At 43.4% G+C, this 17,307-nt stretch overlaps 1 protein-coding gene across 5 annotated transcripts in view; it reads right to left on the bottom strand.

The window, feature by feature from the left end:
* Positions 1–4,625: 4,625 nt before the first annotated feature.
* TGS1 (trimethylguanosine synthase 1) overlaps positions 4,626–17,307 on the bottom strand; it is a 49,517-nt gene continuing 36,835 nt past the window's right edge. For 4 of the 5 annotated variants that reach the window (XM_030553116.1, XM_030553114.1, XM_030553115.1 and 1 more), the window contains exon 13: positions 4,626–4,949. In XM_030553116.1, the coding sequence (XP_030408976.1) occupies positions 4,833–4,949 (117 nt within the window). In that variant the 3' untranslated portion in view covers positions 4,626–4,832. The remainder of the gene's footprint in view (positions 4,950–17,307) is intronic. The other variant, XR_003999127.1, reaches the window with a different exon arrangement.

Here is a 17,307-nt window from a genome sequence, read left to right as displayed (position 1 = left end):
GATGACTATGAGCCGCCAATGTGATATGGCTGTTAAAAAAGTAAATGCGATTTTAGGATGCATCAGGCGAGCTATTTCCAGCAAGGATAAGGAGGTGTTAGTACCATTATATAAGGCGCTGGTGAGACCCCATCTGGAATATTGTGTGCAGTTCTGGTGTCCCATGTTCAAGAAGGATGAATTCAAACTGGAACAGGTCCAGAGACGGGCTACTAGGATGATCCGAGGAATGGAAAACCTGCCTTATGAAAGGAGACTCAAAGAGCTTGGCTTGTTTAGCCTGGCCAAAAGAAGGCTGCGGGGGGATATGCTTGCTCTATATAAATATATCAGGGGGGTCAACGTTAGGGAGGGAGAGGAATTATTTAAGTTTAGTACTAATGTAGGCACGAGGACGAATGGGTACAAATTGGATATAAGGAAGTTCAGACTTGAAATTAGACGAAGGTTTCTAACCATTAGGGGAGTGAAGTTCTGGAACAGCCTTCCGAGGGAAGTAGTGGGGGCAAAAGACTTTTCTGGCTTTAAGACTAAGCTTGATAAATATATGGAGGGGATGTTATGATAGGATAGTTTAATTTGGACAACTGATCTTGGATTATCACCAGATGGATCTGCTCAGTGGTCTGCGGGGAGATGTTGGATGGGATGGGAACTGAATTACTCCAGAGAATTCCTTCTTGGGTGCTGGCTGGTGAGCCTTGCCCACATGCTCAGGGTTTAGCTGATTGCCATATTTGGGGTCGGGAAGGAATTTTCCTCCAGGGCGGATTGGCAGGGGCCCTGGAGGTTTTTCGCCTTCCCCTGCAGCGTGGGGCATGGGTCGCTTGCTGGTGGATTCTCTGCAGCTTGAGGTCTTCAAACCAATTTTGAGGAATTCAATAACTCAGTCCTGGGTTAGGGGTTGTTATAAAAGTGGATGGGTAGGGTTCTGTGGCCTGCCTTGTGCAGGAGGTCAGACTAGATGATCATATTGGTCCCTTCTGACCTATGAGTCTATGAGTCTATGAATTTGCTGGGTTTGATCCTAACTTTAATATACTAGTGTTTCTTCTGTGCAACTTTCACTTGCTAATATTCATATTTGTGGCAACCCCTTAGCTCCCCCTTCTTTTCAGCGACACCAAGGATATGCTCCTACTGCTAGCATAGACTAGAGTTAACTGGGGTTTTCTTTCTTTTATTTTGGCTATAAAGCTTTTTGCAATAGCTATCCAAAATTCCCCTAGCACTCGTTTCCATAGCACTGACTTTTATTACCTGCAGACGATCTACTGATGTACTATACGCAGCTAATCTTGTGAACCCAGTGGAATTAGCACTGATCTCTTGCTTAGTCTTTTCTCTGTTAATCTGCCATACTGCACTCTAAGGTGAGCAGGGGGACTATTCACTGAGAATTATCTACCATGTTGCATTACATTAAGGTGAACAAAGGAACCAGCATTGATTTAGTCTTTCTGGAATTTGTTCCTCTATCCTGGGGTTCAACCCAGACCAGAAATGGGTTTTGTCACTGAGTGCCTCTGTGCTGCACAGTTTTAGTTCAGAGCCCTGACACCAACAGTGTGCACATAGCCTCACCTGACTTCCACCAGCTTCCACCAACACCCTCTCAGTCCTGAGTTCTTCCCAAAACATCTTTTTCTGCCACACTCAGCCCCTCTTACTATAGCACCCACAAAACCTTGTCAAATTCACTGCTCTTTTAAGAAGAGACCAAGGCTGGTGCTTCCATTTAGGCGACCGAGGCGGTCGCCTAGGGCACCAGAATTTGGGAGGGCGGCAATTCGGTGGCGGGAGGTCCTTCCACGCTCTGGGTTGTCACTGGCAATTTTGCGGCGGGTCCTTCACTCACTCCGGGACCCGCTGCTGAAGTGCCTCGAAGACCGAGAGCGCAGAAGGACCCCCTCTGCCGCAGAATTGCCGCCAACGACTGGGAGCACGGAAGGACCCCCGCCTAGGGCGCCAAAAACCCTGGCGCCGCTCCTGGGAGTGACAGTACACAGCAGTGTATTAACAGGGTTGACAAACTCTGTACTTCCATCAAAGCACTGAGCTGGCTTATGATAAATGTAAAAAGTTTTATTAACAAAGACATAGGTTTAAGTGATATCAAGTATAAGGACAGAATGGTTACAAACAAAAGTAAAATATATGCTTCCAAACTAAAACTCAGTGTCTTTTGTTCAAAGAAGTTTGTCTCACCAGTTATTCTTCCAGAATGACTGGCCAGGACCCACACACGGAACTCAAAGTGCTTGGATTTTTTACTCTTTAGGTCACCGATAATGATGGGGTTCTAGCTCCTTTTTTTTCAATACTCTAGTAAGCCATTGAAAGGTACTTTGACAAGTAATCCCAGACAAAGTTTCTCTTTTCTGAAGGGGTACAGACATTATGCTGTTTTTCTCCCCGCTTGATAGCTTTGTTTGCTAGTGTGTGTCCCTTCATTGTCTCTGCCCAATGACCAGGCTGGTCAGACAAGCAAATACACATTCTTTTGTCTAGGGTAGACTGGGCTTATGCATTGCTTGCCACACGTTTTAAGAACATAATTCTAGCACATATTTATAACTTTGTACGCACCCTGTAAATATACCACACAAAGATTTTCAGGACCAGTTGTGTTACTAGTTTGTAAAGGATACCTTACACCAGGGGTTCGCAACCTTTTTCTTTCTGAGGCCCTCCCAACATGCTATAAAAACCTCCATGGCCCACCTGTGCCACAAGTTGTTTTTTGCATATAAAGGCCAAGGCCGGCATTAAGGGATAGCAAGCAGGGTAATTGCCCAGGGCCCCGCGCCAGAACTAAGTTGCTCAGCCTTCTGCTTCAGCCCTTGGTGGTGGGGCTCAGAACCAGAGGCTTCAGCTCTGTGCAGCAGGCCTTAGGCTTTCAGCCCTGGCCCCCAGTGAATATAACACTGGTTCTGCTTAGCAGACCCCCTGAAACTTGCTCGCGGGCCCCTAGGGGGCCCAGACCCCTGGTTGAGAACCACTGCCTTATGCGCCATCTTTTTACATACAAATTATGACAACAGTGTGGCATGTGTAGTGAGTGCATTGGGCCTGACAAGAGTTGCAGACACAGGAGTGAATCACAATGGACTTGTGTGTCTCAGTCCCTATGATGCTGCTTCTTAGAGAGGAGCAACATTTGGCTCAGACATTCCTTCAGAAAAATAAATGGATGACAATCCCCTGCCCTCAAAGAAGTTGGATTTGTTGTCTTCTCTCCCCAGCAAGGTCCCCTTGGGGTCTCTCGGGAAAGATACTGTTGTTCAAGAATTAACTCCTCAGAGATTCTACCCCTTTCTACTGTACGGGGGGCCACATGGGTCTGCATTTCCCCTTGCGGCCTGAGTTAGGTATATCAATAGAGATCCTGGAGGTCTGATACAGGAAGTGGTAGCAAGGAGAGGGAATTAGGCCCAAAGGCCCCTTACCACACTTCCTGGCACTGGCAGTGTCCCATGGGGTGTCCAGTGTCCTCCATCTACAGTCTGAGGGAAGGAGGAGTAGATGGATTAGCTGAACAGAATGTGGCTGCAGGTGTGGTCTATAGGGACTCAGGTGCAATCTTCTATTGGGCACACTGCCTTTCTGGATTCTCCCCTCTCAGAGATGGGGGAGGGGAGTTAATTGCCCTGGATCCAGTTCATTTCCGATCCTGATTGCCTCTTTCCCTTCCCACGGCAGAAGGCCATGCCAGCCAACCCAACCCTACGTGGTTTGGGACTGCACTCTGCGCACAGAGCCAGGTGAGTTCCCCAATGAGACATTCAATAAGGAGGAGTAAGACACAGACCTTTCCTTATGCTTATGGCTTTTCCCTCTGAAGCCTGCAAGGGCCCCAGCCGCTGCAAACACCTCAGAAGGGGAAGCAGGCAAATGCAGCCCTGGGACACCACTGAGAATTAGATAGACACATCAGTGAGTCACACTGCTAGTTAGAAATTTGATATAAAGTTTGGAATTTCCTTCAGAAAGATTCTGCAGCAGCAAGGGCTGGGTGAACAACCGGCCACTGGGAAGGCAAATAGACTGGAGGGAATTTCAGGGGGAAGGCTATTGCCCTGCTGCCAGGGACTGACAAATCTGGTCCTGCCCACAAGCCTCAAGCAGGCTGAAGTACCCCTGGTAACAGGTCTGTGGACCCTAGCATGATGAACAATGACCACATAAATGTTTTCCAGCTGAACTGAGAGCTGCTTAACTCTGACTTTGGTAAGTCTTTGGTAGGTTTTCCCATACAGTAGCTTATTATGTTTAATTATTTAAGGATGGACCATAGATCTTTATATATTTTTTTTTCCAGAGAAACTCCATTTTCATTATCTGTTTCTGGAATTAGTTTGTACTAAGTACTAGATATCTCTCAATTTGTTCTGAATATTATGCAGGGTTGGAAAATTGATAAGCACAAAAATACCTAATATAAAATATAATTTAGGTTCTGCATGCATATTTGAACAGAGCCTTGAACTCCTCTTAGACTGGTATTGTGACATGTATCATTCTGAAGGCAGCTTTCCCTAGATTTACAATAGGATCTTTGATAATGAAAACTACTAAGGTTTTATTCTGTTATTTTAATTAAAGAAATGCATCTATGTCGAAAATCTTATTATAAAAGTATTTTATTGACATATTTGCAATGAACAGGATGAAAACGTATTTCTCTAAACAAAAAATGAAAGGAGAAAAAAATTAAACTGAAGAAATTTACCCAAAGCCAACAATTAGAGACAAAGTGAAATCAAGTCTATATTATTAGGAGGCCTAGAGCACCGCGATCCATTTCTTAGTGGGGTATACGTGCATTGAGTTCAAGATGCATCTCGTCTGATTAGGTCACCAAAATAAACAGTTATTGTCTTCAATTTGTTATTGAGAAAATTTTGTTCTATTTCAACTTGACCTCCTGGCCCAGCTAAGGAAGCAACCTAAAAAGGATAAAAACAAATAAAAAAGGAGCAATTTCAAAGCATGTCTTTCATTCATCTCACTTAACCAAACATCATCAAAAGTGTTTTCTTTGCTACTATTAAAACGGGGACACATTCCTCGGTAACACTGAAAAATTTCCCCCTAAATATTTAAACAAACAAACAACAAAACAACGGCTGATTAGTGTCTATCTGCCATTTGTGCCTCTGAAAAATCTCCCCTCTTTTTAGCTATTAAAACAGTAGGACTACATATGTGGAAAAATGCCTGCTATTGTTTCACACTTCAGTGTTATTTAAAACAGGTTACCATAAATGTTAATTCTGGGGTACAGGACCCTCAGTGTTTTGAGAGCACTGCAGTTTGTCCATCTCACTTGTAGCAAACAGCAATAGGAAGGCACCAAAATGCCCGACAGTCCCAAAATTTTATAGGGAACGAGAGCAAAATCTTAAGAATCAAGGAAAGGACGAAAGATTGCACGGGAGTTGACTGCTCAAGAAAAAATATGGGATGAGAAAAATGTGTCAAAAAAAACAAACCCCTTGACTAGACTTTTTTTTTTTTTTTTTACTTTAAAGTCTCACACAATGTTTAGAATAAAACAGCTAGCAAACTGACTGGCTGCTGTTGAATGTTCCAGATAGAAATCCTGGTCCCATTAAAGTCAACTGATGTTCAGTTACTATACTTTGCACATCCTCAATGCTCCATTAATTTTAAAGGAATATTTACAGGACAGTAGCTGCAGCAGGTTCTCTCATTCTATGACTATAGCATTCAGTAATTGTGTTCTTCCTTCTTCATATTTACAGTATGCAGTACTATTGTGCCAAGTGTGAGCAACAGGAAATACTTGTTTATTACAGCAGTACACGGGATGGACTATCACAAGAAGGAAAGAAAAAATATAGGGAAGGTAATTGAAAATGTATCTTTAAAGGAAAAAAAAGAAAAGGTACCCCTGAAGACCCTGATCCGGCAATGTGCATGGGCAGGCAGTTGTGCTGATGCAGGGCCTCCTGATTTCAATGTGGTTCCACACATGTGCTGCAGTCTGCCTGCAGCTGTTAAACGACTGGGTGGCACTCAATATGATAAATTGATACACTTTACAGTCTTTGCTTCAGTTTTGCATTCAAATTACTCCCAAGAAAATAAAGATACAAAGTGATTCTATGCTGACTAAAATGTTAGGGTCATGGACTGCAAGCCTGCAGTAGATTTTAGCTGACCTTTAGACCAAGAAGCCCATGGTAGCAGCTGCTAAAATGCAGAGTTAAGTATGCACTGTTACCTCTTCTAAACTCCTTTGAGACTTATATATGAGTTTATATTTAAACATGCTGAACTTCCTCTTATTTTTGTATTAGTAAAAAACCATCTACTGTAATAGAGAGGAAATAAGATTAATTTAAATTCAACTTTGAACTTTTTTATGCAAATCAATAATTACCACATATTAATCTGAAACAGACATTTATTTTCTTATTTACAGCAGCAGACAAGAACAAAAGCATGAAAAGCTTTTTCATCCCACAGTTTAATGTTAAAAAGAAAAAACACTGTTCTTGTCAAAATGCAACCTAACACTTAGGCAAAAAAGCAGAAGCTGACTGAAGTATTTATAAATAGCACAAGAATCTGAATTTGGCAAGTGGTCAGGAATGTTAAATGTTCTGACATTTTTTCTTACTTGAAGTTTTAATGGCAAAGTTGTTAACATTTAAGGGCAAAACAAATTTAAGGATGTTAGTTTTGTGCTACTCTTCTTGAAGAATTCTGCATGAGAAAAAGCAGTAATCATCCCTTCAAAAGTGTTGAAATATGTATGTTTTGTAATTAGATTTGTCTGAAGTTATTACATCAATATTTTGGAAGAGACTACTCAGTATGAGAGCAGGTACCTACACAATGCCAGAAAAAAGGCATTTCAATATAATTTCAACACACTTAGGAATACAATTTGCAGCATGAAATGTTTCTGTATATGACTAATGAATTCCTCCTAAACAACAGAAGCATTTAATAAAAATGTTTGATAAAGACAAAAAAGGGACCGAATTCCTTAATTTTTCCAGCTTCCTAGTAAGCCAAATGGAAACTAGACAACAGTGTATAAAAATACAAAGAAAAATAAAATGTTGGACTTAGCTGAAATGCAGGACATAAGCGTTGAAGAAAGGTGGCACGTACTGAATCACATTTGAACAATTACACTGTGTGTGGCTATTTATAGTTTCATACTATTAGATCCAGGATGAGTATAGTTACAATTTCAGTCAATAACTAAAAATACTTAAACAAAATGTGACAAGATTCCTTGAAGCCAATTAAATATACAAGTATAAACAATATAGGAAAATTAAACAAAATGTAGTATAAAAGTCTCAAGATTCCAGAATGCCATGAACTACACAGGTTGTCTGCTCAAATCCCACCCACACTCTATGCTACTTCCTCAACCTTCTTTTTGTTGAGGGGAGGTCCAGAGAAACAAACAGAATACAGAAGTGCTGCTCACTCATATGGAACAACCTGCATGCAGGAAAAAAGAATCTAAGAACATTTTCTGATTATGTTCGTGTACAAATTACTCGAGATCTAATTACGTAAAAGATACTTGCTGGCAATTCTAATAAGCAGGGTTCAATGAACCCTGACAGTTATAGAGGGGAAAAAAACCCAGCATTACACAAGACTAACTACACACTAATTGACAAATGCTTTTAAAAACTGCAGTCACTGCCTTCCTTGATCTCTATTCCCCCCTTTATTATTTCCAAACATTCTGTTCTTTCATCTCCCATTATTCTTAGAAATATCAACATGCACTTCCCATTCTTAGTAAAATTATTAAAAAAAACCAACAAAAAACCCCACAATTTTTTTTGACATTTCTCCTTTGTATTCCAGTTACATTTTAAATAAAATATAAAGGGATGTGAAAAAGAAAATATGAGCACAAAATTAGATCTGGATAGCTACATGATCTTAGAAAATGATTAAAAATTATGTCTCTTTTTAGGTTAGCAATTAAGGTAATGTGCAAAGCTACTATATATGCTGAGAGTAACTGATCCAGCATGGACTGTTTCTCTCTCCTCTTCTTTTTCTCCTATCTTCTTCAGACCTAAAATCCTTAAAGCAGCTAATCTAGGCATCAATTTCCTCCACTAGCTGGACTTACAATAAATAGACTCCCCTAAAATGCTCAACTTCTATGATTGCTCACACTGCCATTTTGCTTTCTCTAAAGAATCAGTCTTACAACAGTGTTGTTGCACCCATGTCACTTTATACAATATGCAGATAGAAAATTAAAATTAATATTCTAACAACCTAGAAGCTAACAAAAATCCTAACCTGTTAAAGAAAGATAATATTCTTTAAATGCTTTGGGCTTTACACAGAATACAGTGAAGTTCCAAATACCTGCTATCCTTGCAGGCAGCATTTTTCATGTAAATACTTTAAAGATTCAATGAAGAATGACAGCTATGTATGGAAATCCCTCAAAACTCTGGTGTTATTTAAAAACTGACATAAGCCCAAACCAAAATCCAAGATCCAAGCACCTTGAATTTTAGCAAATCTGAAATCCAGAACTGATCCTGTGATTCTTTCTATTTTGTCGTGAGTCTTCGTTAAATATTAAAGAAGCTGAGTTTGTTTTATAGATGCATTTTAAAAGCGAAGTATAGTAAGTATTGTTATCTGGCAAAATCTACGAATCTAAGTTCTTCTCCTGTGCCAATCACTGCACATTCAAATTAACATAAGATCTCACTGTCTCTCACTCTTCGCCTTTAACTATTCGGAAAAGACGGTTACTCACCTTTGTAACTGTTGTTCTTCGAGATGTGTTGCTCATATCCATTCCAATTAGGTGTGCGCGCGCCGCGTGCAAGTTCGTCGGAGATTTTTACCCTAGCAACACTTGGTGGGTCGGCAGGGCGCCCCCTGGAGTGGCACCGCTATGGCGCCTGATATATACCCCTGCCGGCTCATCCGCTCCTCAGTTCCTTCTTGCCGGCTACTCCGACAGGGGGGAAGGAGGGTGGGTGTGGAATGGATATGAGCAACACATCTCGAAGAACAGTTACAAAGGTGAGTAACCGTCTTTTCTTCTTCGAGTGCTTGCTCATATCCATTCGTTAGGTGATTCCCAAGCCTCACCTAGGCAGTGGAGTCGGAGCGAGACGTTGCGGAATGTAAGACCGCTGAGCCGAAGGCGGCATCGTCTCTGGACTGTTGGACCAATGTATAGTGCGATGCAAAGGTGTGGATGGAAGACCAGGTGGCCGCACGGCAGATTTCCTGTATGGGAACATGGGCCAAGAACGCGGCAGATGAGGCTTGAACCCGAGTAGAGTGGGCGGTGAGATGGCCAGTCGGAACGTGAGCCAAGTCATAGCATGCCCGAATACAGGATGTCACCCAAGATGCAATCCGTGGGGAAGAGATTGCCATGTCCTTCATACATTCTGCCACCGCTACAAATAGCTGAGGTGAACGCCGGAAGGGTTTGGTCCTCTTGATGTAAAAGGCAAGAGCCCTGCGGACATCCAGAGTATGCAGCTGCTGTTCCCGTCGCGATGAGTGCGGCTTTGGAAAAAAGACTGGCAGGAAGATGTCCTGATTAACGTGAAAGGCAGAGACGACCTTAGGGAGGAACGCCGGGTGTGGTCGCAGCTGTACCTTGTCCTTATAGAACACTGTATATGGAGGATCCACAGTCAAAGCTCGAAGTTCTGAGACTCGTCTAGCCGAGGTGATTGCAACTAGGAATGCTGTCTTCCAGGACAGGCACAGCAGCAAGCATGTGGCTAAAGGCTCAAAGGGGGGCCCCATGAGCCTGGTTAAGACAAGGTTCAGGTCCCAGGTAGGGGTTGGGCGTTTGACTTGGGGATAGAGTCGTTCCAAACCCTTTGGTCGTCCCAGGAGTTGACGCTACACATCAATGTCCGGGAGCTGAGAGCGGTCCGGCTGGCGTGCCAAGTGTTTCAGCTCCATCTGCAGGGCCATTGTGTTGCAGTATTCACGTCTGCGATTAGTACGACCTCGTCTTCTGGCAAAGTCTTGCCTTGGCTGAGGCGGAGGGTAAGGGCGCTGAGGTTGGGAGTGGAAGGACCGTCTTTGAGTCTGAGGCGTACGCATTCCCAACGAACGCATAATTACTCGGTTGTCCTTTAGACTGCAGTCTGGGGTCTGTCTTCTGCGAGAACAAGCCTTGTCCATCAAACGGCAAGTCTTGTATGGTATGTTGCAACTCAGGTGGGAGGCTGGACACTTGCAACCATGATATATGTTGCATGGCTATGCCAGAGGCGACCGTTCTAGCCGCCAAATCGGCGGCATCTAGCGAGGCTTGTAAGGAGGTCCTCACGACCCTCTTCCCCTCCTCCAAGAGTGCTGCAAATTCCTGGCGGGAATCCTGCGGAACCAACTCGGCAAACTTCCTGACCGCCTCCCAGGTATTGTAATTGTATCTGCCCAGGAGGGCTTGTTGGTTTGCTATGTGGAATAGATGCTCCCGTGGAATAGATTTTCCATCCCAACAAATCCATGCGCCGGGCCTCCCTAGATTTAGGCGCGGGGGCTTGTTGGCCGTGGCACTCCCATTCGTTGACGGACTGTACCACCAATGAACAGGGAGCGGGGTGCACGTAGAGGTACTCATACCCCTTGGAAGGCACCATGTACTTCCGTTCGACCCCCTTGGCTGTGGGTGGGATGGAAGCCGGGGATTGCCAGATAGTGTCTGCTCTAGCCTGGATCAAACGGATGAAGGGGAGATCCACTCTGGTGGGTGTCTCTGTAGACAAGATGCTAATCACCAGGTCCTCCACCTCTGGAACCTCTTCTACCGGCAGGTTGATATTCTGGGCGACACGCCGCAGAAGGTCCTGGTGTGACCCAAGGTCAATCGGAGGTGGCTCGATGATGACGTCCCCGCTACTGTCTCATCCGGGGAAGAGGAGGATGACAGCCCCGGGACGAGTGGGTCCTGCACTGATGCCTGGTCCGGGGGGACCTCTGTCTCTGGAAGGTCATGCGGGTCCGGTGTGTGTGCACTGGTTTCCTCCGTGCCAGCGAGGGGAGGTCGGCTGACGGTGGCCTTGGGCACACGGTGCTCTGAGTGACCGGAGCGTGATGGGCCAGTTGGTTCGCCTTGGGCTTGATGATACGCCCAAGGTGTCCAAAAGGACCACTGATGAGGTTCGTGGTCCGGACCATGGGCATGCGTATCTGAGTCCCCGTAGGAGGCACTGTCCGCACGGGGGGGGAGGGGGGGACGGATGAATGACGCGAGGGCCACGGAGGAGCTGAAGTCGATTGGACCAGGTCTCTGCGTCCCTTGGACTCCTGTCTGCGTGGTACCAGCGAACAGTACCAAGAGTCGTAGTGGTGCCGGGAGTGGGACCGGGACCAGCGACCAGCGCAGTGCCGGGAGGTCGACCGGTGCCTCACGTCTCCATGCCGAGATTGGCTGTGAGAGGTACGGTGGTGCCGGGATCTGGACCAGTGCCGGGAGTACCACGATGGAGACCGGGATCTCGAGTGGTGCCGCAAGTACGACCAGTACCAAGATGGAGAGCAGCGCCAGGAGCGGGAGCGACGGCGGGACCAAGAGTGTCTGTGGGACCTGGATTGGGACTGGCAGTGTTCTGCAGGCGAAGATGGCCTCATCATGGCGGGCTTGCCCAATGACTGAACAACTCGTACCGGCGGTGCCGGGGGTTGGGGCAGCTCAGGCTCCGTCAGAGCAATCAGTTCCCGAGCCATGGAGAAGGTCTCCGGCGTCGAGGGCACGACGAGCTTGACCACAGCGTGCGCTGGGGAGCTGGTAGGCACCGGACTCGACGGCTCCTGAGAGACCTGAATCAACGGTGCGAAGGCAAGCAGTGCTGCGGCAGTTGACGGTGCCGGGCGGTCTGCCTTGGATGTACGCTCCGACTGCGGCGCAGATACAGGTGCATGGGCCCTGGTACCAGGGGAGGAGAAGAGGCTAGCCCCCGATCCCCTCTAACTATATACACAACTACTATAAGAACTACTAATATAAATGCTAACTAGAACTATAAAAAACGAACTATGTACACAATAACTATATAAACGAGCGAAGAGCTAGGGAGGTGGAGATCAGCTAAGCCATGCTCCACTGTTCCAACGACCGACACGGGCGGTAAGAAGGAACTGAGGAGCGGATGGGACGGCAGGGGTATATATCAGGCACTATAGCGGTGCCACTCCAGGGGGTGCCCTGCCGGCCCACCGAGTGTTGCTAGGGTAACCACACCTAACTGGAATGGATATGAGTAAGCACTCGAAGAAGAAGGGAAATTATACGAAATATATCTCTATATAGATCAGAGGGTCAGGCTTTGCTATGTCTTAGCCTTGGACCTTGTCTAAAAAGCAATGCTAACCAAAGGGATCAGCAGCAGTTTTAAGGACCAACTCCTCACAAAGCTACAGAGATAGAAATGCACGTCATATAACATCTGAAAGCTGGGTTAAGCTACATAACATTCTTTTCTATGCCTTGTAGCTTATGAAATAGACTATAAACAAATCTCATGCTTCAGGCTTCAGCGGGTTGTCTGCAGGGGTCAGGAAGGAATTTTTTTCCCAACGCATAACTGGCTAGATGTGTTCTGGTTTATTTTTTCTCCCCTTCCTCTGAAGCATCAGAGATTGGCCACAGCTGAAGACAGGTCACCGTATAGGATGGACCAGTGCTCTTGAGGTGTTCAGAAACTCCTCTTTCTAGATGCCTGGATGGTGTGTCTTGCTTACACAGATTGCCAGATTTAAGTTGGGAAGGACTAGCATGACCCTTGGGAGTTTCTCCTCCTTCTCCTGCATTGTGGGGTGTGGTTTGCCTGCTGGGATCATGCAGACATATCTCACCTAATCAATTTCCTGTCATTACAGGGGCCTCAAGCATTGGTGATACTTTAGTCTGTCCTGTTCTCTGCCAGTTGAGTCTTCTGAGGACTGAAATTCTTATTCTAAAAAAAGCCTTTGGGCTTAATATAGGGGTATATGGAGGAAATGTAATGGCTTGTGATATACTGAGGATCATACAAAATGATCTGATGGTCCTTTCTAGACGTAAGCTCTATGGAAAAATATTCTATGAAAAAATGCAGTGGGTGCATACCTAGAATTTGATATTTCATGCTTTAGACGTTAATGTTGCCATGGAAAATGTGGATTAAAATGCTGTGGACAGCTACAGTCTTGGCTTATGCCTGTAAAAGAAATCCTGCTTTCACTGCACGTTTAATGAAACAGAACTGGATTTTGTTTTGCCCAAGACTTCAGCTGACATCCCTGGGCAGTTTGACTAAATCTTTCCCTTAAATTCAGAGGGAACTCCCGTGCAGCCACTGAGTAATAACTTATCTGCAGCCATCTTATAAATCATCATCCTTACAATTTTTGTCATGCTGTTCCAGTTATTATTCCAAACATGAGTATTTTGTTGGCTCTGTCAGCTTTACATAATTATGATTCATTTGGCCAACAAGTCACCAATTAATAGCTCCCCTTCCAGTAAAGTCTCTTGTGTTCATTTTTCCTCACCTTATCCAATTGCTTGTGAAGTTAAATATTTTTTAATAAAGGAGAGTTAATGAGAAATGAGATTTGCTCAAGTGCTAAAAGCTGAAGCACAAGTCATTAGATGTTACCCAAAAAATAGAAGTAGCACTGCTCCTTTTCTTCTGTAGTATTAAACTAATATGTTGTACCAAAAAAGAAAAAAAAAAAAAGGGCAGCTGAAGAAAATAATTTTTTATGAATATTTTTGTGGCAACTAACAGGAAAAGACCTTTCCTCTTAATAAAAAAAAAAAGTTTCAGTTTATGGAAGCCAAAGTTCTGTTAAAATATCATTGGGAAGCCACTGATATAGAAATTAAACTAGACTCTCGCTTCATGCTTAAAAGCAAAAGTCCACCCCACTCTTGATGAATATTTTACACCAGTATTTTTCAGTTACTTCAGTATTTACTGATAAACTGCTGTTGCAAATATCTTACAATATAAATAGTGAACAGCAAGTTAAAAAGCTTCAGAAGATCGTTAGTGCACAATATGAACCATCAGCACAAAGGCAACATACCTGACACCCTTCAGAGCCCCAGAAAAGAGTTACATTCCAGCCTCTCAATTTAACGTATATGCATTTTCCCTCTGAAACCACATTTACTCAATCTACAGAGAGATTTGTCTCTATCTCGAACCCACTTTGATTCTCAAATTAGTTTTTACTAGTCCTTTTTGTTTGAACAATACAAGACATTTTATCTGTAGTTACTATGGACAGCTTACAATATCACTATATCCTGTATTGCCTAGCTTTAATATATCAAATAGAAGCTCAATACTATCTTGATTGATTTGGCTTATTAGGATAATATCATAAAGGTGAAAGGCCTCATCTGAAAATTTGTGAATCCTGCTGCTTTTGCAAGAGAACAAGCCACCTAATTTTATTTTTTCAAACCAAATAAGAAGCCTCTCGGGACGTTGAAGAATACACTCTGATCTTTGAAAAAAATTCATGAAAAATATGTTTATAGACCTAACATGATTGATCATAATGTCAATCACTTACAGAGTGTAACTCCACATAATTCACCACCTAATTATTATATATTATTTCTATTAACATAGCACCCAGGGGCCCCAATTAATGATCAAGACCCCCTTTGTGCTAGGTACTGTACAAACTTGGAACAAAAAGATACTTTCTGCTCCGTATGGCTTAATATCAAAATCTATTTTAAGTGAAAATATTTGAGTAATAACACTGGGAGATCTAGGCCTGCTCTGCACTACAAAGTTAGGTCGATGTAAGTTGCCTTGTGTCAATATATTTATGAATGTATCTATGTTCAAAATTTGCCTCTGGCTGACATAACCATCCCATGACAGAGAGACAGTGAAAGCACCTCCCTGAGCAGCACAGAGCCAATCTACTTTGGTCAACGTAGTGTGAGTGTAGACTCTGCATTATTTAAAGCAGTAAAAGCAGCAAAGAGTCCTGTGGCACCTTATAGACTAACAGACGTATTGGAGCATGAGCTTTCGTGGGTGAATACCCACTTCGTCGGATCTCAAAGCCAGTTTAAGACTGACTTGATGGCAAGACAGAGTGCTGAGATGTGATAGGTGGGTCAGCACTCTGATCACTGTAGTCTGAATTGGTTTCCCCAGTAATGGCTGATTGAATAATTAGCTAATCAGAAGGAGAGGCTAGGGAGGTAAGGAACTAATTAGAACTCAACAATTATACCTGAACAACCCTGATAAATGCCAAGAAGGAAGTGTTATGTGGCGGGAGGAGGACCTGGCTAGTTGAGTCTAGAATGAAGGCACTCCTTAGAGAGAGGGAGACCTCCTCTCCTTTTAGGGCCCTAGCAAAGAAGGGCTGAAAGAAGCAGAGGTTAAAACTGTTATGTTGCACTGCACTGGGGCTGGTGAATGGGTTTAGAATAAAATGCAGCTGACATACAAGAAGAAAGTGGGTCTGAGCAGTTTCTGGGGCATCAGGACAGAGCAAAGCTCTGTCACAGATGGGCAAAATCCACTTACTTCATTATTCCCTTCTAGTCTATAAGTTCCTCTCTGAAGATAGTGAAAGCTGGAGAGATGTTAAAGGAAACTACAGAGGGACCAAGGTGACCATAGAAGAAATGGGAGGGCAACTAGGAGTTGCCAAGGAAGTAAGGAATTACAGCTAGATGTGGAAAATATCTGGAAAAACTGGCTTTCTATACAGCTTAAAAGATAGCAAAGCTATACAAAGTTATTTGGGAAAATGGCTTTTGTATGGAAATCTATCTGTGGCTTAACCTTTATGGAGGAATATACTATACTCATCCTTACAATCCTAACAGACGCATGCTGAGAACTCTTATCTCCTAACTACCAGCTAAAGAGCTCTAATAGAAAGTTCTGTGATGCAATGTAATGGTTTAACATAAATCAGCATTTGTACACTGCTTTGAGGCTACCTTCACCTTCACCCTTTGTAACAAAGAAGGGCAAAATGGGAAATCATTACTACTAATGCTTTCTGAAAAGAATCCAGCTCCCTCTCTCACCCCTGTAAAATTTTCATTGGGGGTAGGAGGTGAGGGAGAAGAGGAGAACCACTGTTGAAAAGAATCAGTGCAGATTACTTTAGAAGGCCAATGAAAGTTTCCTTGTTGGGAATAACAAGGATGCTTTCATGGTTGCTAACTCAGAATTGTCATTAGTCTTGATAGTTAAAGTTTGCAATCACCTTTGCTGAAATAATGCGGAGTTGGCTGAATAAAATCCAACGATAGGGAGACAATTTACAGCAGGTTAATTACTGTATGCTGAGACCAAGATTTTCCAAAGGGACTAGTGATTTTGGGTACTCAATTTGAAACACCTTAAAGCAGTGATTCTCAGACATATTTGATCATTCGCCCCTTCTTTGTGTTTGTAGTAGTTTACACCCTCCCTCCCCCGTCACATAAGTACATATACAGATAAACAAAAAATCAACAAGCAACTCTCACTAACTATTAAGAACAGTAAGGCATTGAATCAAACAGAGCCAACTATCCATTGTAACAAGAGGAAGAGCAAAACTGTGATTGTGGTCAATGCTTACAATTAAATGTGCTCACTACATCCTAGCAAACGGATTAATATATAGATGGCAACAACTTTGTACAATGCTGCGCAAGCTTAACAGAAATCCATCAAAATGCACAGCCCCATCTAGAGAGTCAAATGCACAGCACCATCTGAGGACCTGATATGTCTGGACGAATCAGCTTTGCTAATTATTCATTGCTTTGGATAAATGTGCACAGTACATTTTCCCCGCCCTCTCCCCCCTCCCCTGATAACACTTCTTATGTCCTCCCCCCCAAATATATACTGTGCCACCCCTCCCGGGGGGGGGGCACAGTTGGAGAACCTTTGTCTTAAAGGGACCCAATTTTCAGAAGGTGAATGCTTAGCACTTTCTGAAAATCAGATTTCAAGATCTCAAGCTGAGCACCCAAAAACAGAGGCTCCCAAAAATAGATACTCTTGCAAAATTTGACTCAAATGATTTTAATCTGTGAAAACTGTTTACTGGACTAAGGGCACTTTGTAACAGTTGTTTTTAATTGTTTTAAAATTGCATGCCCTATTTACAGAACTGAAAACAGACTGGATTAAGAAATAAGGACAATTCATGGTAACGCATATTATAAACGGTCTTTTTGCAAAAAGAAAAAAAAAGAGTAAATATTCACTCATAACTACTAACTTTGAATGCAATTTGATTTTTAAAATTAAAAATAGGATA

This window comes from Gopherus evgoodei, chromosome 2 (genome assembly GCF_007399415.2).
Source record: "Gopherus evgoodei ecotype Sinaloan lineage chromosome 2, rGopEvg1_v1.p, whole genome shotgun sequence".
Lineage (NCBI taxonomy): Eukaryota > Metazoa > Chordata > Testudines > Testudinidae > Gopherus > Gopherus evgoodei.
The sequence above is the reverse complement of the archived record's forward strand: the minus strand, read 5'-3'. Positions and strand labels throughout refer to the sequence as shown.